Raw genomic sequence first — 19,832 nt, forward strand, 5'->3', positions numbered from 1 at the left:
TTAATCCTATTTATTTTGCTGTGTGCACTTAAAAACATTATTCTGCCAACGGGGTTCATGATTCAAAAAGGTGAAGAAGCCTGGTTTAAACCCCGTGTCAATTTCCTCACTGGAAGCAACTTCTGATTAATTTCCACTAGGAAGTGAAATTGACTATCCATGTCAACACACTAGCCCCTCAGCACATTCAGACTACCCCAGGGCAAAGGCAGGCACTGGGTGTTTTCCTCATCTAACTTTCTGAAAAGAAGCCACTGCCCCACTCTTGAGCAATGTTGACTCTGGAAGGAAGGAAAAGCTTACGAGGTCGGGGGGCTCTGAGCTGGCCTGCCTCTTCCTCAGCGAAGAGAACCTTTGTTGGCTGCGGACAGAGAACCTTCGGAAGGACTCCCGACTCCGGGACGCGAAGTGTCGGAAGGAAGCCGTCCGCTTGAAGGGCGTCCGGCTCGGCCCCTCGCCGCTAGTCCGCTCGTGAGCCACGGCTGTGGTCACCAAGTTCAGCGCCTCCTGGAAGGAGCGCCGAACGGTCCCCATCCACTGGGTCATGTGGCTCTGGGCCACGGTCAGTTTGTCTCCGAGGTAATCCATGGGGACGGAGGGGAAGCGGAGGGCAAAAAATTATAAACCAGAGTGCAGCCAGTGCCCCACCTCCCTGCTTCACTTGGGTGAAGCTCGCTATCCCCCTCCTTCGTTGCTTTGGTCTCTCTCCAAGGAAACTAACACGTCCAAGGGTCTTCGGGAAAGTCTACTCAAAATAAATCCACGAGCTACACAGAAGGCAACTAGCAAAGAGGGTCCCCGGAGGGCTCGGGCAGCATTGCCTCCAGGTTAGAGAGTTAGCACGTTCTCTTCTCCTTGCCCATTCAGATCCCAAAGACCCAACAGCCTGATGGAAAAAGATCAGATGTGTGGCTGACCATCCGGACAGGCAGGCTCAAGCTGCAGGTTTCATTCCTGAACATGACAGTGGCCTGGGAGCTGAGATTTGCTGCTGCCTCTTCACTTCCCCCCGATCTCACAGGTAAAAGGAACAGCTCTGTCTACCTGTGCTGCCCCCGTGAGTCCGTCAGCAGCTGGACCGAGCTCATGTTCCAGGGGCCAGGGGAGGGGAGCAGCAGGTTCGGCGTTTACCCAAAGTTGCAGTGGCAGCCCCCCCTACACGATCCTTTCACTGAATGTCTCCACGATGTGATCAAGCCCGAGCCCGCTTCTTCCCAAGGGAGACCACCCCGGTGCCTGTCGTCCGGGAGACTGGATCTCACCGGCTCCTTTCCTGGCTCCAACAGCGGTTCATTTCCGGAGACAGAGAGGTCCCCGAGAGAGACTGGAACGGCACGGAGCCGGACGGGGAGGGGACAGCTCCTCGTGGCCCAACGGTGTCCTGGATGACATCAGACTCTGGGCTTGGAGAGGGGCTTCATGGCTGAGGAATGCAGCAGGGATGGGAAGCAGGCAGCTCCCTTCTCTGCCTGAGAGTTTCAAGACACTCCTCAATGTGGCTCTTCTCAGCCCACCCTGAAGATCCCTGCTAGAGAGGCAGCCAGAGATTGCTTCCCAAACACGCATGCATAGCTAAGAGGGAAATGCACACAGAGCGCTCTCTGGCAGTCCCGACGTGCAAATCTTTGGCATTTTCCCTGAATATCTGGCAGCGAGGGAGAGGCTTAAAGCAGCTACCTCCAAAGCTTTAAAATGGGCTCCCTCATTGCTTTCCTGCCTGCCCTGCCTTCTCTCCTCCTCCTACTCAGGAGAAAACAATGAACTAGGTGAAGCAGCCGCCGCAGCAGAGGTCTGCCCGAGGAAGGATCTGTGGCTGGGCTTTATTACAGCACAGGCAAGGGTTGCTATGGCAACCCCGGGGAACAGCATCTGCCGGCTGCCTGGGCAGGCAGGAGTTTGACTGAGAGATTGCAATGATTCATAGTTTGCACAGATCACGTGGGCTCGGCCCCGGTGCATTTTAACCCTTGGGGGGGGGGGGTGTTTTGACACGTACAGTGGCCGGCTGGGAAAGTGGCAAGCTTCTGCAATTGGGCTACCTGAGCTACTGGAGGGGGAGGGGAGAACTCGGAACCAGAAAGGAGGGCCCTTAGAACATGAAATATCAAAGCTGAAAGGAAAGTATCAATGGAAAAAGCCCAGGGACTGACTTAGATGCCTATTTCTATACTTTATAACCATGTGAATAGAGACATTTCTCCATTGTAAGGGAGCCTGATCTGCCCTCCAACCTACTACACCAGGATGTTATGGAGAAAGAGCTTATGCATACCAAAAGAGCCACATAAATATAAACTGTTATTTTTTACAATTGTGTCCGAGGTCAAGGTTTAAAGGTGAAAATATTGGACAAGAAGGTCATGGGGACGATAACAGTCAAAAATCTCATTTTGTCACAGCAGTACAGATATTATTGTGCCCGTTTTGCAGGTGAGGAAACTGAGGCTCAGGAAGTAAAAGTGACTTTGCTCAAGGCAGAACCAGAGGGGAAGCATCCAATGGGAATAAGACCTCAGGTCCTAGAACTCCCAGGGCAGTGGTCTTCCCACCATACTATGCTGCCTCTCAAAAAAACTCCCTCCTCAATGCTGTCATTGTTACTTTCGATGTTGTCACTGATATTTATTTGTGGCCTTTAAAGTTTGTGAACCACTTTGCACAATTATCTTATTTTTGCCTCCTTATAATCTGGTGACAGTCAGGGTAAACAGTGGTTAATTATTAGCCCCATTTTATGGATAAAGAAACTGAGATTCAGAGAAGCCACAAAGTAGAATTAGGACAGTGGATGAGTTTCAAGGGAATAACAAACAGTCCTGGAACATAGACTGCAGTGAAAAAGGGGAGGGGGGAAGGAACTCGAATTTATTAAGTGCCTACTATGTGCCGGGCATTGTGCTAAACCCTTGACAAATCCAAGTCACACCCCAGAGGAGCAGGAGAACTAGATGATGACTAGGAGATCCCCTCATCTCATCCAATCCATTCGGATGACCATTGGTCAAGGATGTTGTAAACTGTAATCACCTTAAGGGAAGGAACTTTCCATTTTTATCTGTGTGACCCCAATACAAAGCACAGAGCTTTAAGGTTTTCCTGAACTGGCCGTTGGTGAGGATCCCTGGGATCCTAAGATGGGACCTCAGATTCCATCTAATCCAACTTCGTTACTTTACAGTTGAGGAAACTGAGGCAGACAGAGATGAAGTGATTTGCCCCCAGAGTCGCACAGCTAGTAAGTGTCTGGGGTTGGATTTTAACAATATAATACTACTAGCTAACATTTATATATAGCATTTATTTTATGACAGGCACCGTGTGCTACAAGCTTCATAATTATTATCTTATCTGAGACTCATAATAACCCTGGGAGATATGTGCTATCGTTATCCCCATTTTAAAGATGAGGAAACAGAGCCAAAGTGAGGTTAAGTGACTTACTCAGGGTCACACAGCTAGGAAGTATCTGACACCAGATTCTGAACTCAGTTCTTCCTGATTGCAGATCCAATGTTCTCTCCACTGTACTACCCAACTGCCCCAGCTTAATGCCTAGAGGGGGAATGAGACTTGCCTAAGATCACACAATTAATTTATGTCAGAGCTAGAATAGGAACACAAGTCCAATGCCCCGCCTCCTCTCCCCCCGTTCCCATGGCAACTGGGAGGAGGGTTGCACCCCCAAACAATAACTTACTCTCCCCTTATCTCACAGAACCAGGTCATTTGTTTACAAGCCCAGGCTAGGACTAGGGGACTGCCTCTATCTCCACGCCCAAAGCCTCATTATTATTATTGCCCATTCCCGATGTAAGCGGGTCTTAATTAACCTCAGAAACAATGGTATCTGGAAATGACATCTTTCTGGAACCAGCCAAAATCCAATCTACCTTCCTTATCACGTTAGCACAATTGGAAATGGAACATTCTCCACTTGGCCCCAGGGGAAGACATCGGGCAGACAGCGGGCACCGGGCAAGGACTCCCATTCCTATCATTAAAGGTCTCCCTAAAAGCTGGATCACTAAATAAGACTTGGGGCTCTAGCTCCCACTGACAGGGAGGAAGACTCGCTAAGCAGGTGCCTCCCTGGGCCAGCCTCACTGCCTAACATATATACTCACCCTCACACATACATACCCTCCCAAACATACATGCTCCCCCCACATAAACCCTCAAACATACCCCCCAAACCTACATGCTCCCCCATACTCATACAAACCCATTTACACACATGCATACATGTATACACATATACTCATACATGTACACACATGCATGCTCACACACACACACACACACACACACCAGTAGTTGAGAACAATTCTAGGGTCCTATGGGGAAAGGCCTCAACTCTCCTCCACCAAGGAGCCAAGGTGTGTTTGCCCCAGGCCTGTACATTCAATCACTATTGGGAAACACCAGCTGGATTTCCACAGTCTTATTTTTTTTCTGAGATGTGGCTGCTTTGGGCAACTTAATCAGTGAAGCCATGATCTCTAAGCAAATCACAGACTGTAAGATGTCAAAGCTGGAAAAACCCCTAGAACACAGAACATCAGAGCGGGCAGGGGTTTGAGAACCAAGAATGTCAGATGGGCAAGGTTTGCAAAGCACATAATAAAGCTTAATTGATCCTCACGACAACTCTGGGAGGTAGGTGCTATTCTTATCATTCCCATTTTACAGAGGATGAAACTGAGGCAAACAGAGGTGAAGTGATTGGCCCAGGGTCACACAGTTAAGAAGTGGCTGAGACAGGATTTGAACTCAGGTCTTCCTGACGCCAAAGCTAGCATTCTATCCACTATGACACGTAGCTGACCATAGCAGTTACTACTACTACTACCACCACCACTATGGTCATCCTCAATCATCATCATTATTAATTACTTATTATTTTAATAATCAATACAGCAATGAGTTATAAAATTGTTAATAATTAATATTGGATGCCATAATTAATATTATTTACATGCTGCTTTAAAGTCTACAAAGTGTTCTACATGTGTTATCTGATCATCACAACAGCCCTGTGAGGAAAGTGCTCTTATTATCTCCTCTTTATAAATGGGGAAACTGAGGCTGAGAGAAATGACATGAGTTGGGCAGGGTCACACACAGCTAACAAATGTCTGAGACGGTGTTTGAATCCCTCTCTCAAGTCTGGACACTCTTTCCAGGAAGCTCTGCCACCTCCCAGGTTGGAATACCAGAGAAATAGAGCTGAAAAGGACCTTCAGAGTTCACCCAGTCCAACCACCTTCATTAATATGGAAAGATTTCCCCAAGGTCCCACAGGTAGTTAGGACCAGAGAAGGGATTTGAACTCAGGACTCTGGAGCCCAGAGTCATGGTTCTTTGGTGAGCAAAAAGCGCCAACGCTGTTCTCAGTGGAATCTCCAAAATCCAGACTCAGGGGATGGAGAAACCAGAAGACACCCAGTGGGGTGTCTTCATTACGGAAAATAAACCACGGAGAGACAAGAAAAGCCTTCTATCCATTTAGGGTTTTTGTGACTCTCCAGGGGTGCTTGATGACTCTCAGGGAGCCGCTACACAGGGAGCCACCACAGATAGCTCCAACAGAGCCGGCTTTGGGGATCCATCTGAAGGAGCTAAGACTGCTATTCTCGAGCCTTTTTCATTTATTCATTTGTCTGTTTGTTTTGCTTGATCTACTGGAAAAAGTACTGATCTTGGGAATCAAGAGAACTGGGTTCATTCAATTAAACAGATAATTGTTAGGCTTCTACTCTGTACAGGGCCCGAGGCTGGGTGACGCAGGTGACAGAGGCTCGCAGGCGACGAAGGCTTGACACAGTTCCTGGTGTCTTGACCAAACTTTCCCTTTAATGGGCGAACTTTAAAGCATTATATGAATGCTAGTTAGTGTGGCCTGGGTTCAAGTCCATATACTGGATGCGAGACCCAGAACAAGTCACCTAAATTCCTCAGTGTTCCAAGAAACCTTCTAAGATTCTCCATTGCCAACGAGGTGCCAACCTGTATTAGTAGAGGGAGATTCTTCCCCTGGGAGGTCCCTAGACCACTAAAATCCACGGGTCCAGTCCCTAGTGAAATTCCTCATTTGGTATGTGAAGCCCCTCATAGCCTAGCTCCAACCCACCTTCTCAATCTTCTTTTACCTTTCAGGGAATTCTTCAGTCCAGGCAAACTGATTCTCTTCCTTGTTTCTCACACACTGGCTGCCCACCATGCCCTCCTTCCTCACCTCCATTTCAAATGAGTCATATTTCTAAAGTGCCTAGTATGGTGCCTGGCATACAGGAGGTGCTTAATAAATGCAGGTTGGTTGTTATTAGCTTGTCTTCACCTTGTTGTCTACTCTGACCCCACTCACCATCCTTCCCCATGATGTTTGCACATGATGACCCCTGACCCTTTCAATGGGCTATCAACTCTAAAAATTCAAAACTGGATTATATGTGATTTAGAATTGGCAAGGATCTTACAGACCATTTGTCCAAATCCCTTGTTTTACAGAGGGATAACTGAGGACTAGAGAGAAGTGACTGGCCTGGGAGAGGGGGTAGGATTTGAACTCAGGTTCTCTGACTGAATGCACTTCACCACATCACATAAGGGCAGGTGACTCCATCTACATGTGTAGGGCTTCTTTTTTCTCTCCATACATCCTCCCCCACTCCCATTAGCCTTGGATTTGCAGGAAAGCTGTTCAAAGGCTTCATTGTGAGATTATAAATAAATAAAAATATAATGTAGTCATTCTCTGGCTTAGGCCCAGTAAAGGTTAATAAGCATGCGATCAATTACAGTGACCAAGGATTCTGGGAAGGCCAATGGTGAACGCCCTCCCCATCGAGGCTTCCCAAACCACAAGTGGGTCCCACAGCCTACAAACATTTAACAAACATTAACTAGGCACAAAGCACTCCAAGATGGGCCTATCGATCGCTGAGGTGGTGCCACTCACCACCTGTGCCAGGCTAGGAAGCCATCTCTGGCACATCTGAGAGCCAACGCCAATGCGTGCAGGAGAGGAAAGACCCGGTTGGTCAAACCCTCATAGAGTGAGAATGCCATGTGGCCTGGGGCCTGTGAACCCTACTCTTCCTCCGGAGTTACAGGTTTGGATGGAAAGTCCTCAAAGGTCCCTCCAAGCAGGGATTAAGAACTATCAGGTGGTAAGAGGAAGCTCTGACATTCTATTTCCTGAGGCCCAGCTCTGACATCCCCTGTTCTAAGGTCCCTCCCAGCTGACATTTAATGTTCTAAGGTGCCTCCCAGCCCTGACATCCCCTGTTCTAAGACCCCTCCCAACTCTGACATGCCCTGTTCTAAGGCTCTTCCCAGCCCTGACATGCCCTGTTCTAAGGCCCCTCCCAGTTCTGACATTCCCTGTTCTATGGTCAAATTCTTTCTAATCCTGACCTTCTAGGTTCTAGGCCCCTCTTATCTCTGATATTTAGTGTTCTATGTTCTAAGCACCCTTTAGCTTCTGTAGCTTCTAATTATTTGAATCTTGGTTTGAAACCATTTCTCTTTCTTCCACACACTCCTTCTAAATCGTTTCTGTCTCTGTCTCTCATGGAAAACATTCGCTGCCTCTGCTGGGGGGTGGTCCCAAAGGAAGGATGTGTGCTGGGATACCATCTGTTTCCTACTGCCCCACCCCTCACCCCCCAGGCTCAACCCTCACTCTTCTAGTGTCCTGCAGTGGATTTGAAAAAGAAAGGCCTTAGGTGGGGATCCCACCACTACCACTTACTGCCAGTTTAACCCTGGGCAAATTACTTTCCTTGGACCACAGTTTCCTCATTTGTAAAATAGAAGGGTTGGGACAGAGGATTGCTGAGGTCCCTTCGTGTGTGTGTGTGTGTGTGTGTGTGTGTGTGTGTGTGTGTGTGTGAGAGAGAGAGAGAGCGCGAGAGCGAGCGCACATTCTAAGACTCTCGGTGTAGTTCCTAGGGGCTTCCTGTGACAGTGGCTGATCTTGCCCAGGAGCTGCTGGTGACATGCTATGCCAAGGTAAAACAGCTGATCTTCCCATCAGCCTTTAACCACACACCCACCTGAACCTCTCCTTTTAGCAAAGGATAGCATCCCATGGGTGATCTTTCTCATTCTTTTTTTGGGGGGAGGGGGGAGGATATGATTTGACGAAGGGGAGGGAGGGGGTCTAAGTGAATTATTTGGCTTTTTCAAGATCAGGTCAAGATTACAAGACTCCCTGCCCTCCCTCAATTATTGTCTCAGCCTGCTGCAAAAACTGCACAATAATATCCTGTGCTTGCCCCCCCCCATTCATTATATTCTGGAGCAAGCCCTGAGACAGCTCCCAGGGAGGAGGGTGCACTGTGGGGGTGGGGAGGGGGAGGGGGCGCTGGGCTCCCTGAAAACCAACCCCTCCCCCATCTGGCCAATGGCAATTGTCACAGAGCAAATCCTGACTCCACTTTTGAGGAGGTGGAAGGGAAGGTGGAGGGCGTTCTTCTCTTATCACCGAGGGCTTCCCGACAACGAGTTATTTTCGGGATATTATAAAATCCCCTGAGTATTTTCTTCTTCCAAACAGGACTTAATGAGGTTCATTAGGACTGCAGCACTTTTTGAAGCTATAGGGGAAGGTACAAAAGCAGACAAGAGTGAAACTGGGCCTTCTGATAGCAGTGAGGGGGCCGGGAGCGAAGCAGACCTTCTGGGGCTTAATTAGAAAGGCAAAGAATGTCTGGAATAAAGCCCCCCCATGGAATCGCAGCGCTCCGAGCTGGAAAGGCATTGGGAAGCCATCGGGCTCACGACGCACCTGGCTAGAGAATCCTTTCTAGAACATCTATACCCAACCAGAGGTCATCTTCAGCCAGGGGGGACCCACCACCTCCTGAGGCAAGCCCTTCCCCTTTGGAACAGCTCTCGTTCTGAATCCTCCCTGACATCTGGCTGAAATCCAACTCAGGAGACTTCATTCCAATTGCTCTGCCCTCTGGGGATGTCAATGAGCAATTATTGAGCACCTACTATGTTCCAGGCATTGTGTTAGATTCTGGGAACGTGAAGAAAAGCAAAAAACCAAACCAAAACAAACCCCCAAACCAGCCCCTGCTCTAGAAGGGTTCACAATTTAATGTGGGGAGCAGCTAGGTGGTGCAGTGGATAAAGCACCAGCCCTGGATTTAGGAGGACCTGAGTTCAAATTTGGCCTCAGACACTTGACACTTACTAGCTGTGTGACCCTGGGCAAGTCACTTAAACCCTCATTGCCTCACAAAAACAAAACAAAACAAAAACATTTTAATGTGGGCAATGACATGTAAATAACTATGTACAAATAAGATATACATGGGGTATATGGGAGGTAATTAGCAGAAAGAATAATAATATTAACTAACACGTATATCATGTTTACCAGATGTCAGATACTAGGCTAATCACTTTACAAATATTCTTTCATTTGATCCTCACCACCCTGGGAGGGAGGTGTTATTATTATCCCAGTTTACAGATGAGGAAACTAAGGCAAATAGGGTTAAGTGACTTGCCCAGTATCACAAAGCTAGTAAGTATCTGAGGCTGGATTTGAACTCAGGCCTTCCTGTTGATCCAGGCCCTGGGCTCTATCCACTGAACGACTTAGCTGCCCCAAGGCACCAGCATTATCAAACATAATAAATCTAGTCCCTTTTCTGTAGGACATCCCTTTAAATACTTGAAGACAATAATTATCCCTCTCCCCTGTGTTGCCCAGCACCTAGCCACCCTTTGCCCATCTTACAATGGACTCATAAAGCCTGGATCTAGTGTGTTTGCCATCCTGGTCTGCCTCCATCTTTCTTAAAACGTGGAGACCAGAAGGGAAGTCCAGGTGCGGTTTAACCAGAGCAGGGATTGGTGAGACGGCGACCACCCTTGTGCCTCCCAATACTGCCTTGGAAAGTGTTTGTTTTTGTTGGCAGCCGCATCACACCATCGATACATGCTGCCCTTGTAGCGTGAGCACTTGCCTCATCACACCTACTATACTTGTGCCACGGAGTTTGTGAACTTGGGAAGTTTTTCCATTTTGTCAGAAATTCTGAGATTTATCCCTATTCGATCTCAACATCTGTGCCATCCTCACATTGCATTAAACGGAGAAAATTTATGCAAATAATTTACTTAAAGGGCCAACAGAGATAAAATAGGCAGTGCTCGGTACTGCCCCCAGTCACCATGGCAACTGAAATCTTACAGCGAGATGCCACTTTGAATTTCCCTCTTACTCAGAACTCATTAAAGGCAATGGAGATTTCCTTCTCGGTGACTGGGTTTAGGGAAAAGCCCTTGTAAGCCAAGCTAAAAAAGACTTCTCTCAGATTCTCCAGGCATGATGTAAAATCCAAGGATTACAAGAGTCACGTGAATTCATGCCCCCATCCTAAAGTGTGCATAGTCCCAACCACCTGCTACCTGTGTGACTCTAGGTGAGTCACCTCCAATTTTCTAACAACATATCTCTTCAGATGCTCATAGACACAGAGCTGGGACAGTTAGTCAGTAGGTCAACAAGAATTTAGCAAGCACCTACTATGTGCCAGGCATTGTGCCAAGCACTGAAGGTACAAAGAAAGGCAAAACCATTCCTGTTCTTCAGGAGATCATAGTCTAACAGGGAAGATAGCTAGGCATAAAGAAACACTATGATCAGGATGAATTGGAGATAACAGGGTGAGGAGAGGCGGCAGGATCTCAGCTAAAACTTGAAGGTAGCCATGGACGACCTTACAGATCATTTAGCTCAAGAAGGGGGGTGATTGGCATAAAATCACAAGGGTCAAAACACAGAACCTGAGATTCACAGAGGAAACGACCCTCAAAGACACCTTCCTTTTACCGAACAGGAAACGAGGCATGGGAGGTATAATAACACACTGCCTCCCTCAGAAAGAGGAAGACAGCAAGAGGATGAAGAAGGTTGGACTAGACAGCCCCTGAGGTCCCTTGCTGCTCTGAGATTCTGTTACCCTAGAAAGCCACTGTAGATGAACCTGCCCCAAACACCAAGGAAGGGAACAGACATTACATTCCTCAAAGATTTCCTTAGAATGCACCAGCTAGGCGACACCATAGTGCACAGAGCACTAGGCCGGCAGTAAGGAAGACCTGAGTTCAAAGGTGACCTCAGATATTTACAATCTTTGTGACCCTGGGCAAGTCACTTAACTCTGTTTGCCTCAGTTTCCCTGGAGAAGGAAATAGCAAACCACTCCAGTATCTTTGCCAGAAAACCCCAAATGGGGTCACAAAGAGATACAGCTGCTTGTAGGATCTGCTGTGAGGCAGAAACGACAAAAAATGTACAGAGTGCTCTGCAAACTTTTTCTATAAATCTCAGATGTTGTCATTGCTATTATTACCGCCTAATTCACAGAGCTGTTATGAGCAGACTGAGGTCCTAGGTATAAAAATGCTTCAGAAAGAGCCCAAAACGTGAGGGATTACAATTCTCATCATCATCATTATTATCATTCTTCCAAGGGCCCAGAAATGGACATTCCACACTGCAAAGTCTGACTGCATCTGAGCTCACTCGGTTTCACCCCATTCCTGGCTTTAGAGCTATTTACCCTGCTTGGCTCTGAGGGAAGGAAACAGGAGCAATGGTCGAAAGTTGTGAAGAGGTTTATTTAGGTTTAATGTCAGGGAAAAACCATCCTAATGATTGCTGCTATCCCGAAGAGGAACAGACTGCTTGGTGAGGTAGTGAGCTCCCCATCGCTGGAGGTCTCCAAGCAAAGGCTAGATGACTCCTAGCTGGGGATGCTGCAAAGGGCCAAGTTTGGCCCACATGCCCCTCAGGTTCCTCCAAGCTCCGAGATGCTGTGGCTCTCCAGTGTTCCCTGCTCTCCAGGCAAGCTAAGTGTGATCTCAATAGCAACTATGTCCACTGAGACAGGGTTGATTCATGCTCAGTCAGGGAGGAAAATACTCTGAAGTGCCAGAGGCCCAGCCATCCCGGGTTTCCTGTCCACCTGTGCAGGCCGGGGTGAGCAACAAGAAAAGTATGCAGCAGAGATGGGGAGGGGGCAGGGGGCTCACACAACAATGCCATTCCCCCACCCCCATCAGGACCTGAGAGGCCTAATGAGGAGAGATGGGGGGGAGGGGGAGGCCCTTCCTAGGCTGTCAGCACTGTGACTTGGCCATCCAGCCCTACCACACAGGGCAATAACAGACAGTTTCAGAACCTATCAGCCTGACCTGTCATCTTAATTTGGAGAATGAAGAGAACCGTTGTGCTCGGAGTCATTCAATTGGGGCATCTGCAAATGAATGTGAGCTTCCCTCCCTATGCCTGCACCAGCGCAGAATGGAGGGGGCCTGGGAAGAGACCGCTCAGCCCACAAGGAAGACACAAGCTGCTGGAAATAAACACGGAAAGAAGGGAGGTTGGGAGAGCTCAGCGGGGAATGAATCAGACTGTTTGGTGAGAATTTTCAAGAACTCAGAATATGCCAAATATAGAGGAGGGGGGGTGAGGGGGTGAAGGATGCCTAAGCCCCACTGGGGTGTGTTCAGCACCAATCTAGTCTGGCTGAGCTGGCTGCTCCCTGGTCTGTAAGGCACTGTGCTAAGCGACGGGGATACAAAGAAAGGCAAAAGACAGTGCCTGCCCTCAAGGAGATCACAGTGTAATGAAGGAGATGACATGAAGACAACTCTATGTACAGGATGTGGGCAGAGTAGACAGAATAATGATGATAATAATTTGGGGTGGACTCAACCTGTGACTTCATCTGCATAAGGAATTGCCAATGAGAAAATAATCATGCAGACCGGCACCTGCCCCAAATTTAGGGTATTAGAGACCAGTCTGGGACACAGAGAGGTCAAGGGGCTTGCCCAGGGTCACACAGCAAGTTGGTAGCAGCTTTGGGACTTGAGATCAGTTTCTTCCTGACTTCAAGGCTGACTCTCTATTCATGACCCATGCTGCTTCAATAATAACAACAAAACCAACACAAGAAATAGTAATAATAGCAAAAACAATAATAGCAAAAACAACTCACATTTAGAAGGTAGCCAGTTATTAACTGAGCGACTTACTCAGCATAGCACTGGAGGAAGCTCTCAAAGCCTATAAACTGCCAGGAGGTGCTGATCAGCACTGGTGGATCAGCACTGGGACTTTCCTCCCCCAGAAGAGTTCCCCACATCATTGGAGCCAAGGGGTCCCAGTTCTCTAACTTCAATGTCTTCAAAGCATTTTCCTCATTTGGAGTTGTGTTCCTCGTCCTATAGATGAGGACGCTAAAGGACTAGCCCAAGGGTGCCCGGCTAATGCCTGAGGTGAGATTCGAATCCTGATCTCCGAATTCTAAGTCCAGCATTCTATTCATCGTGTGGCAAGAGTGAAAAGGGTTCTGCCTTTATTTTATTCATTCATTCATTCATTTATTTATTGTGGGGCAATGGGGGTTAAGTGACTTGCCCAAAGTTACACAGAGGGCTTTGCCTTGATAAGGGAAGGGATTGGAAGTGCGCTGGGGTCCCAGACCCGCCAACAACTCACTGGTGATCCTGGTCAAGTCTCATTGTAAAGTCCGTAAAATGGGCATCCATCCCACCACCTATGTCACCTGCCTCAGGGAGCTGCTGTTCACATGAAATGATAAAAACCATCGAGGCTGGTCCTCACTTGAGCTGCAATAAGGGCTAAAGCTCATCCACTGAGCTTCCATGCTACAAATGACACCAGTGTGACTTCCCCAAGAGAGCCAAACCAGCCCAGGTCAGAAATGAATTCAGTCAAAGCTTCTACAACATCAGATGTGGAATCAAGCCGTCTAGTCTAACCCCTTATTTTATAGATGAGAAAGCAATCGAGGGCCAGAGAGTAGCAATTTCCCAAGAGCTCGTGGTAGTAAGAGGCAAAGCTGGGATTCCATATCTGGAAATGATACAGTCCTTTCTAATGACCCCAGACTGTTCCCTAACATAAAATTCTATCTTTTCCTCAAAAACTATTTCCTCAAGCAGTTGTTTTGTGCTCCAACTGTGAATTTCAGAGCATGACGGCCCCTGGGCAATTTCAACAGCAGGCACCCCAAAGGGCTCCTGAGAGGTGCCTGGTGGGCATAAGTAGTGTGTGGCATACTGCCAACCTTTCGCTTCTCTCCCTTTGTCTCCATTCACAAAGCCACCACCCCAGATCAGATCCTCGTCACCTATCACCTGGACGACTGGAAGTGCCTTCTTATGGGACAGTCCACCTCAAGTCTCGCCAATTCATCCTCCACTCACCTGGAATCTACCCTCATTATGTGTCACTGCCCAGCTGTCCTCTCTCACACACAGCCCTCTATCTCCAATCTCTGTGCCTTTGTATTACTGTGTATGGCCCATGCCTGGAAGGCATTCCCTGCTCATCTCCAGCTTATGGAATCCTTCCTTCCAGACTCATCTCAAGCACAAACTTCTACATGAAGACTTTGCTGATCCTCCCAACTTCTATTGCCCGCCCTCCCTCCCCCAACTAACTTTCATTTGTTTGCACTTACTCTCGTTATGCTGATGAATATGGACGAATAAATGGATGGATGAATGGAAGGATGGAAAAATGAAAGAATAATCCATGACATAAATGATAGAGATAAATAAAAGATGGATAGAGAGATAAACAGATGGGTGAATGGGCAAATGAATGTGGAAGATAAAGAAATAGATGGATAGAAGGATGGATGAATAGATGAAAGATTGCTATATGATAGATGATAGAGACGTAGATAGATGGATAGATGGATGGATGGAGAGATGATAGATGAATAGATAGGTAGATAACAGATTGACGTATGATAGGTAATAGAGATGGCATGTCAGTTAATACATGGATGGATGGATGGATGGATGGATGGGTGGGTGGGTGGATGGGTAGATGACAGGTTGAAATGATAGATAAAAGAGATAGACAACAGATGGATAGACAGATGATAGATCAATGAATACGTGGATGGAGAGATGACAGGCTGATATATAATAGAAGACAAAAAAGATGGATGGTTAGATGGATAATTAGGTAGATAACAGATTGATATATGAAAGATTATGTTGTTTAGTTATTTTCAGTCATATCCAACTCTTTGAACCCCTTTTGGGGGTTTCTTGGCAAAGGTACTGGAGTGGTTTGCCATTTTCTTCTCCAGCTCATTTTATAGATGAGGAAACTGAAACAAACAGGATTAAGTGACTTGCCCAGGGTCACACAGATGGCAAGTATATGACGCTAGATTTGAACTCACATCTTCCTGACGTGAGCAAGCCCAGCACTTGCTCCACTGTACCATCTGGATTCCCTATGAAAGATTATGAAGATAGATAATAGCTGGAAAGAGAGGTAGAGTGAATATTTATTATGCTCTTATGTGCCAGACACTACGACAAGCACCTGTGGTCCCCTCTGATAGAACGTGAGCTCTCTGAGAGCAGGGACTGTTTTGTTCTTCTTCTCTGTAACTCAAACAAGAGCCACGGTGTCTACGGTAGACACTTAATAAATGCTTGTTGATTGACTGAAGTCCACAAGAACTGCACAGCACACATGGGTTTCAATCTGCACCAGAGAATAGAGCGGCTAGGGGAAGAAGAACAGAGTCTTCCCTGACCTCACACAAGAAGTGCATGCTCAACTTGGGTGGACTGAATCGGCAAGGGGCTTCTGAGGAGCCCCAGTTTGGGCCCCCTGACAGACACCATCTGCTGCTCTGGGAGCACAAGCACAACCCAGCCCTTCCTGTTCCTTCCTAACACAGCCACGCAAAAGCAGCGGGGGGCCTCCAAGGCCGGAACAATGGCAAAGTTGTTTTCCATCCCCCTTTGATAAAAGTGGGTCTTGGGGAGGGGAAGAGAGAAGAACATGGCGGATTCCACCACGAATCCAAGCGGATGACCACTCACTCGGTGGTTATGTCTTAGGGGAGATTCCTTTCAGGCCTGGGTTGGATTCAGGCATGAGGTGGACTCAGTGACTCTTGATGGTCACCTCTCAAGTCCTGTGATTCCGGGTTACTGACTGTTTATTGGAGATTGGCAAATATTTCACCAAATCTCAAGAGTTGGAAGGGGCCTCCGAAGACAGTTGGTCCAACCCCCTCTACAATGTCCCTGACATCCAGCCTAGGCTTGAAGACCCACAGTGACAGGAAGCTCGTTACTTCTCCAGGGACAGCTCTCAATGTTAGGAGACAATCCCTGACATCAAGCCTCAGTCTACCTCTCTGAAACATCCGTCATTGCTCCTGGTTTTACTTTCCAGGAACAAAGCTAATCTCTCTTCTATAGCACTGACCTGTATTTTTGTTCCCTAGTCCAAAGTTCTCATAAATCCTATACATTTTTTTTTGGTGGGGCAATGAGGGTTAAGTGACTTGCCCAGGGTCACATAGCTAGTAAGTGTCTGAGACTGGATTTGAACTCAGAGCCTTCTGACTCCAAGGCTCTATCCACTGCAGCACCTAGCTGCCTCCATATATTGTAATCTTTCCGATCATGGCCTGGCCTGCTTTCTAGAGACATGGTAAAAAGACATGTCACACCAAAGACCTCATCCATGGGTCAGTGACATGCCAGAGCCCCAGAAGACCCTGCCAGCCAAGCCCTTCATTCAAGGCCAGCCCTGCCTGAAAGAACAAGATGATGTCATCAGACATGAAGAAAAAGAACTACAAAGACCCACTTTTCCCCTGCCTAGGCAGGCCTCAGGCCTACTCTTCTCTCTCTCTATCAGCTCCCAGCTCTCTCCCCACAGGGAGTCTGCGAACAATAGTGGGAAGTTGGCCGGATGCCGGCTGCTTTAACGGCAGAGGCGATGACCTCTCATCCAGGGAAAACAGGGACAGGAGCAAAACAAGCTTGGTCGGTTTGAGAAACCTTCAGCCCTGTCGTGCTTGGCTCAGTGCCTGGGAGATCCAAATTCAAATCCTGTCTCTAACTTTTAATAATAGTCATAGTTATTATTATTATACCAGCTGGAATTTATAGAGTACTTTGTGAAATGCTTTATAAACATCTCACTTGATCCTCACGACAATCTTGGGAAGTAAGGGGCTATTATTATCCCCATTTGACAGATGAGGACACCAAGGCAGACAGTGGTATAGTGACTTCCCCAGGGTCTAGGAAGTACCTGAGGGTGGATTTGAACTCAGGTCTTCCTGACTCCAGGTCCAGCAAGCTTGCTTAAAAATGAGAGGGTTAAACTAGCTCTAACCTCCTCTCACCTGAAGTTCCTCATCTGTAAAATGCTGGGGGTGGGACGAGCTGATCTCTAAGAATCTACCAAACCACCTGGGCCACTCAAAGAGAAAAGAGCAGAGTGCGGACAATAACTTTACCCACTGACGTCAAGCACATAAAAAAATCAGGATAACAATAGCACCAGAAGCTTTTAAAAATACACAGCAGAAAACCGACCAGAGGGGGGTCATGGAAGCAGATGAGACATTTTCACTATTATTTTGGGAAAGTTAACAGGACTATAAGATCAGAGGATTCTGTGCTGGAAGAGGGACACTTTATCAACTCCCTCATTCAGTTTCAGGAGAAGGAAACCGAGGCTCACAGAGGAGCCAGGGACTTACTCAAGGATAAGTGGCAGATCAAGGATCCTTTAAGTATAACATGGGGTAGCAGAAAGAAGGCTGGCTCTAGAGGTTGGGAGACCTGAGTTCGAATCCCAGTTCGGACCCTTACTATCTGTGTGACACTGAACAAGCTTCTTACCTTCTCTGAACATCAGCCTTCCCAACTATGAAATAGGAAAAACTATATCCGTAGCATTCTCCACCCCCACCCCCCAACTCTGTCATAAGGATCAAATGAGATAATGTATGTAGAAATTTTTGCAAACCTAAATGTGCTTATAAACATTAGCTGGTCTAGACCTGAGATTTTATTGGAGTTGGGAACTGCCTGGTGTGGAAATGCCTTTCACCAATAAGAATCAATAGCTCCTCTATAATTTACATGGGCAGCTAGGTGGCACCGTAGTGCATAGAGCACCAGGACTGAAGTCAGAAGACTCCTCTTTATAGGTTCAAATCTGGCCTCAGACACTTCCTAGCTGTGTGACCCTGGGCAAGTCATTTCATCCTGTCTGCATCAGTTTCCTCATCTGCAAAATAAGCTGGGGAAGGAAATGGTAAACCACTCCACTATCTTTGCCAAGAAAAACCCAAATGGGGTCATGAAGAGTGGGACATGACTGAACAATAACAACTTAAATACTTAGCATCTTGAGGTACTCAAAGGTTAAGTGACTTGCCCAGGGTCTCACTGCAGTACTAGTCCAAAGGAAGACTTAAACCCGGGTCTTTATGACTCCACAGTTAACTTCTGTCTACTTCAGCCTTTCAAATGTTGGCTACTATGATTAACATACCTTTAAAAATAAACTGTTAATAGTTTAGAACATATGACAATGCAAAAACTATTAGAGGGGCAGCTAGGTGGCACAGTGGATAGAGCACTGGCCCTGGAGTCAGGAGGACCTTAGTTCAAATCCAGCCTCAGACACTTAACACTTACTAGCTGTGTGACCCTGGGCAAGTCACTTAACCCCAATTGCCTTACAAAAACAAACAAACAAACAAAAACCCTATTAGAATGTTTTTCATGATTATTAAGGTTTTAATAAAATTTAAAAACAATATAAGCACAATAAAAATTTCCTCATGAACAAATTAGGGCTAGGGATTAGCCTTGTGATTTTGTTGGTTTAGGGAAATCCTAAGTGAGGAAATTCCCTTCACTGTTGCAGGTTGGCACTTCCTCTGTAACTTAGTCTTAGAGAACTGCCTAGAACACAGAAGAAGTAAGTGACTTGTCCCAGGTCACACAGCCAGTTAGTTACATATCAAGGGCAAAACTTGAATCCTGTTCTTTGGACGTGGACGTCAAGTCCAGCTAGTTAGCCACTAGAGCAGGATATATATGGGGCAATGAGGGTTAAGTGACTTGTCTAGGGTCACACAGCTAGCAAGTATCAAGTGTCTGAGGTCAAATTTGAACTCAGGTCCTCCTGAATCCAGTGCCAGTGCTTTATCCACTGTACCACGTAGCTGCCCCCTCAGGATATCTTTTAATAAGTAATTTAGTTCAAATCTGGCCTCAGACACTTGACACTTACTAGCTGTGTGACCTTGGGCAAGTCACTTAACTCCAACTGCCTCACCAAAACAAACAAACAAAAAAACAAGGGCAGCTAGGTGGTGCAGTGGATAGAGCACCGGTCGCAGATTCAGGTGGACCTGAGTTCAAATCCAGTCTCAGACATTTAACACTTACTAGCTGTGGGACCCTGGGCAAGTCACTTCACCCCAATTGCCTCACCAAAAAAACAAAACAAAACAAAACAAATAAGTAATTTAAATCTAGTGTCTTCCCCCCAAAAAACCTTCCCTCCACCAAATTAGAATTCTCAGATAATCAATCATCATGACTAGAGACATGGTTGGGGATCAATAGCCCTGGGGGCTGATCCTAGTTCTGCCACTGACCACATAAGACATCAGGCAAGTCCCTCCAAACCTTTGCGACTCAGTTTCCCCATCAGCTAAAGCAGGACAAGAAGACTTGCTTGCCCTACATTAATGAGGTGCTATGAAGAAGGAGCTTTGTAAAAACACAGGGTGCTATGGAAACCTGAGCTATTCTTATCAGCAGCAACTCAGCCCCTCTTGAGCCTCCCATTTCCAGAGAACAATTCTGTCAAATGTATACACAAGGTCAGTTTCACCACCATCACATGCTGAGCAGATCCAGTTACAACTGATTCATTGAATCAACAAGCACCTACTATGCTCCCCAGGCATTGT

General features: G+C 47.0%; 1 protein-coding gene across 4 annotated transcripts in view; it reads right to left on the reverse strand.

Moving 5' to 3' along the window:
• The window catches only part of KIAA1671 (KIAA1671 ortholog), a 226,733-nt gene that overhangs the window by 69,378 nt on the left and 137,523 nt on the right, over positions 1-19,832 (reverse strand). The window contains exon 1 of one of the 4 annotated variants that reach the window (XM_043963921.1): positions 304-883. The exons of the other annotated variants lie outside the window; for them this stretch is intronic. Within the exon in view, the coding sequence (XP_043819856.1) occupies positions 304-588 (285 nt within the window). The 5' untranslated portion in view covers positions 589-883. Of the gene's footprint in view, positions 1-303; positions 884-19,832 lie in introns of those variants that run through there. 4 annotated transcript variants of the gene reach the window in all.

Source organism: Dromiciops gliroides, chromosome 1 (genome assembly GCF_019393635.1).
Source record: "Dromiciops gliroides isolate mDroGli1 chromosome 1, mDroGli1.pri, whole genome shotgun sequence".
NCBI lineage: Eukaryota > Metazoa > Chordata > Mammalia > Microbiotheria > Microbiotheriidae > Dromiciops > Dromiciops gliroides.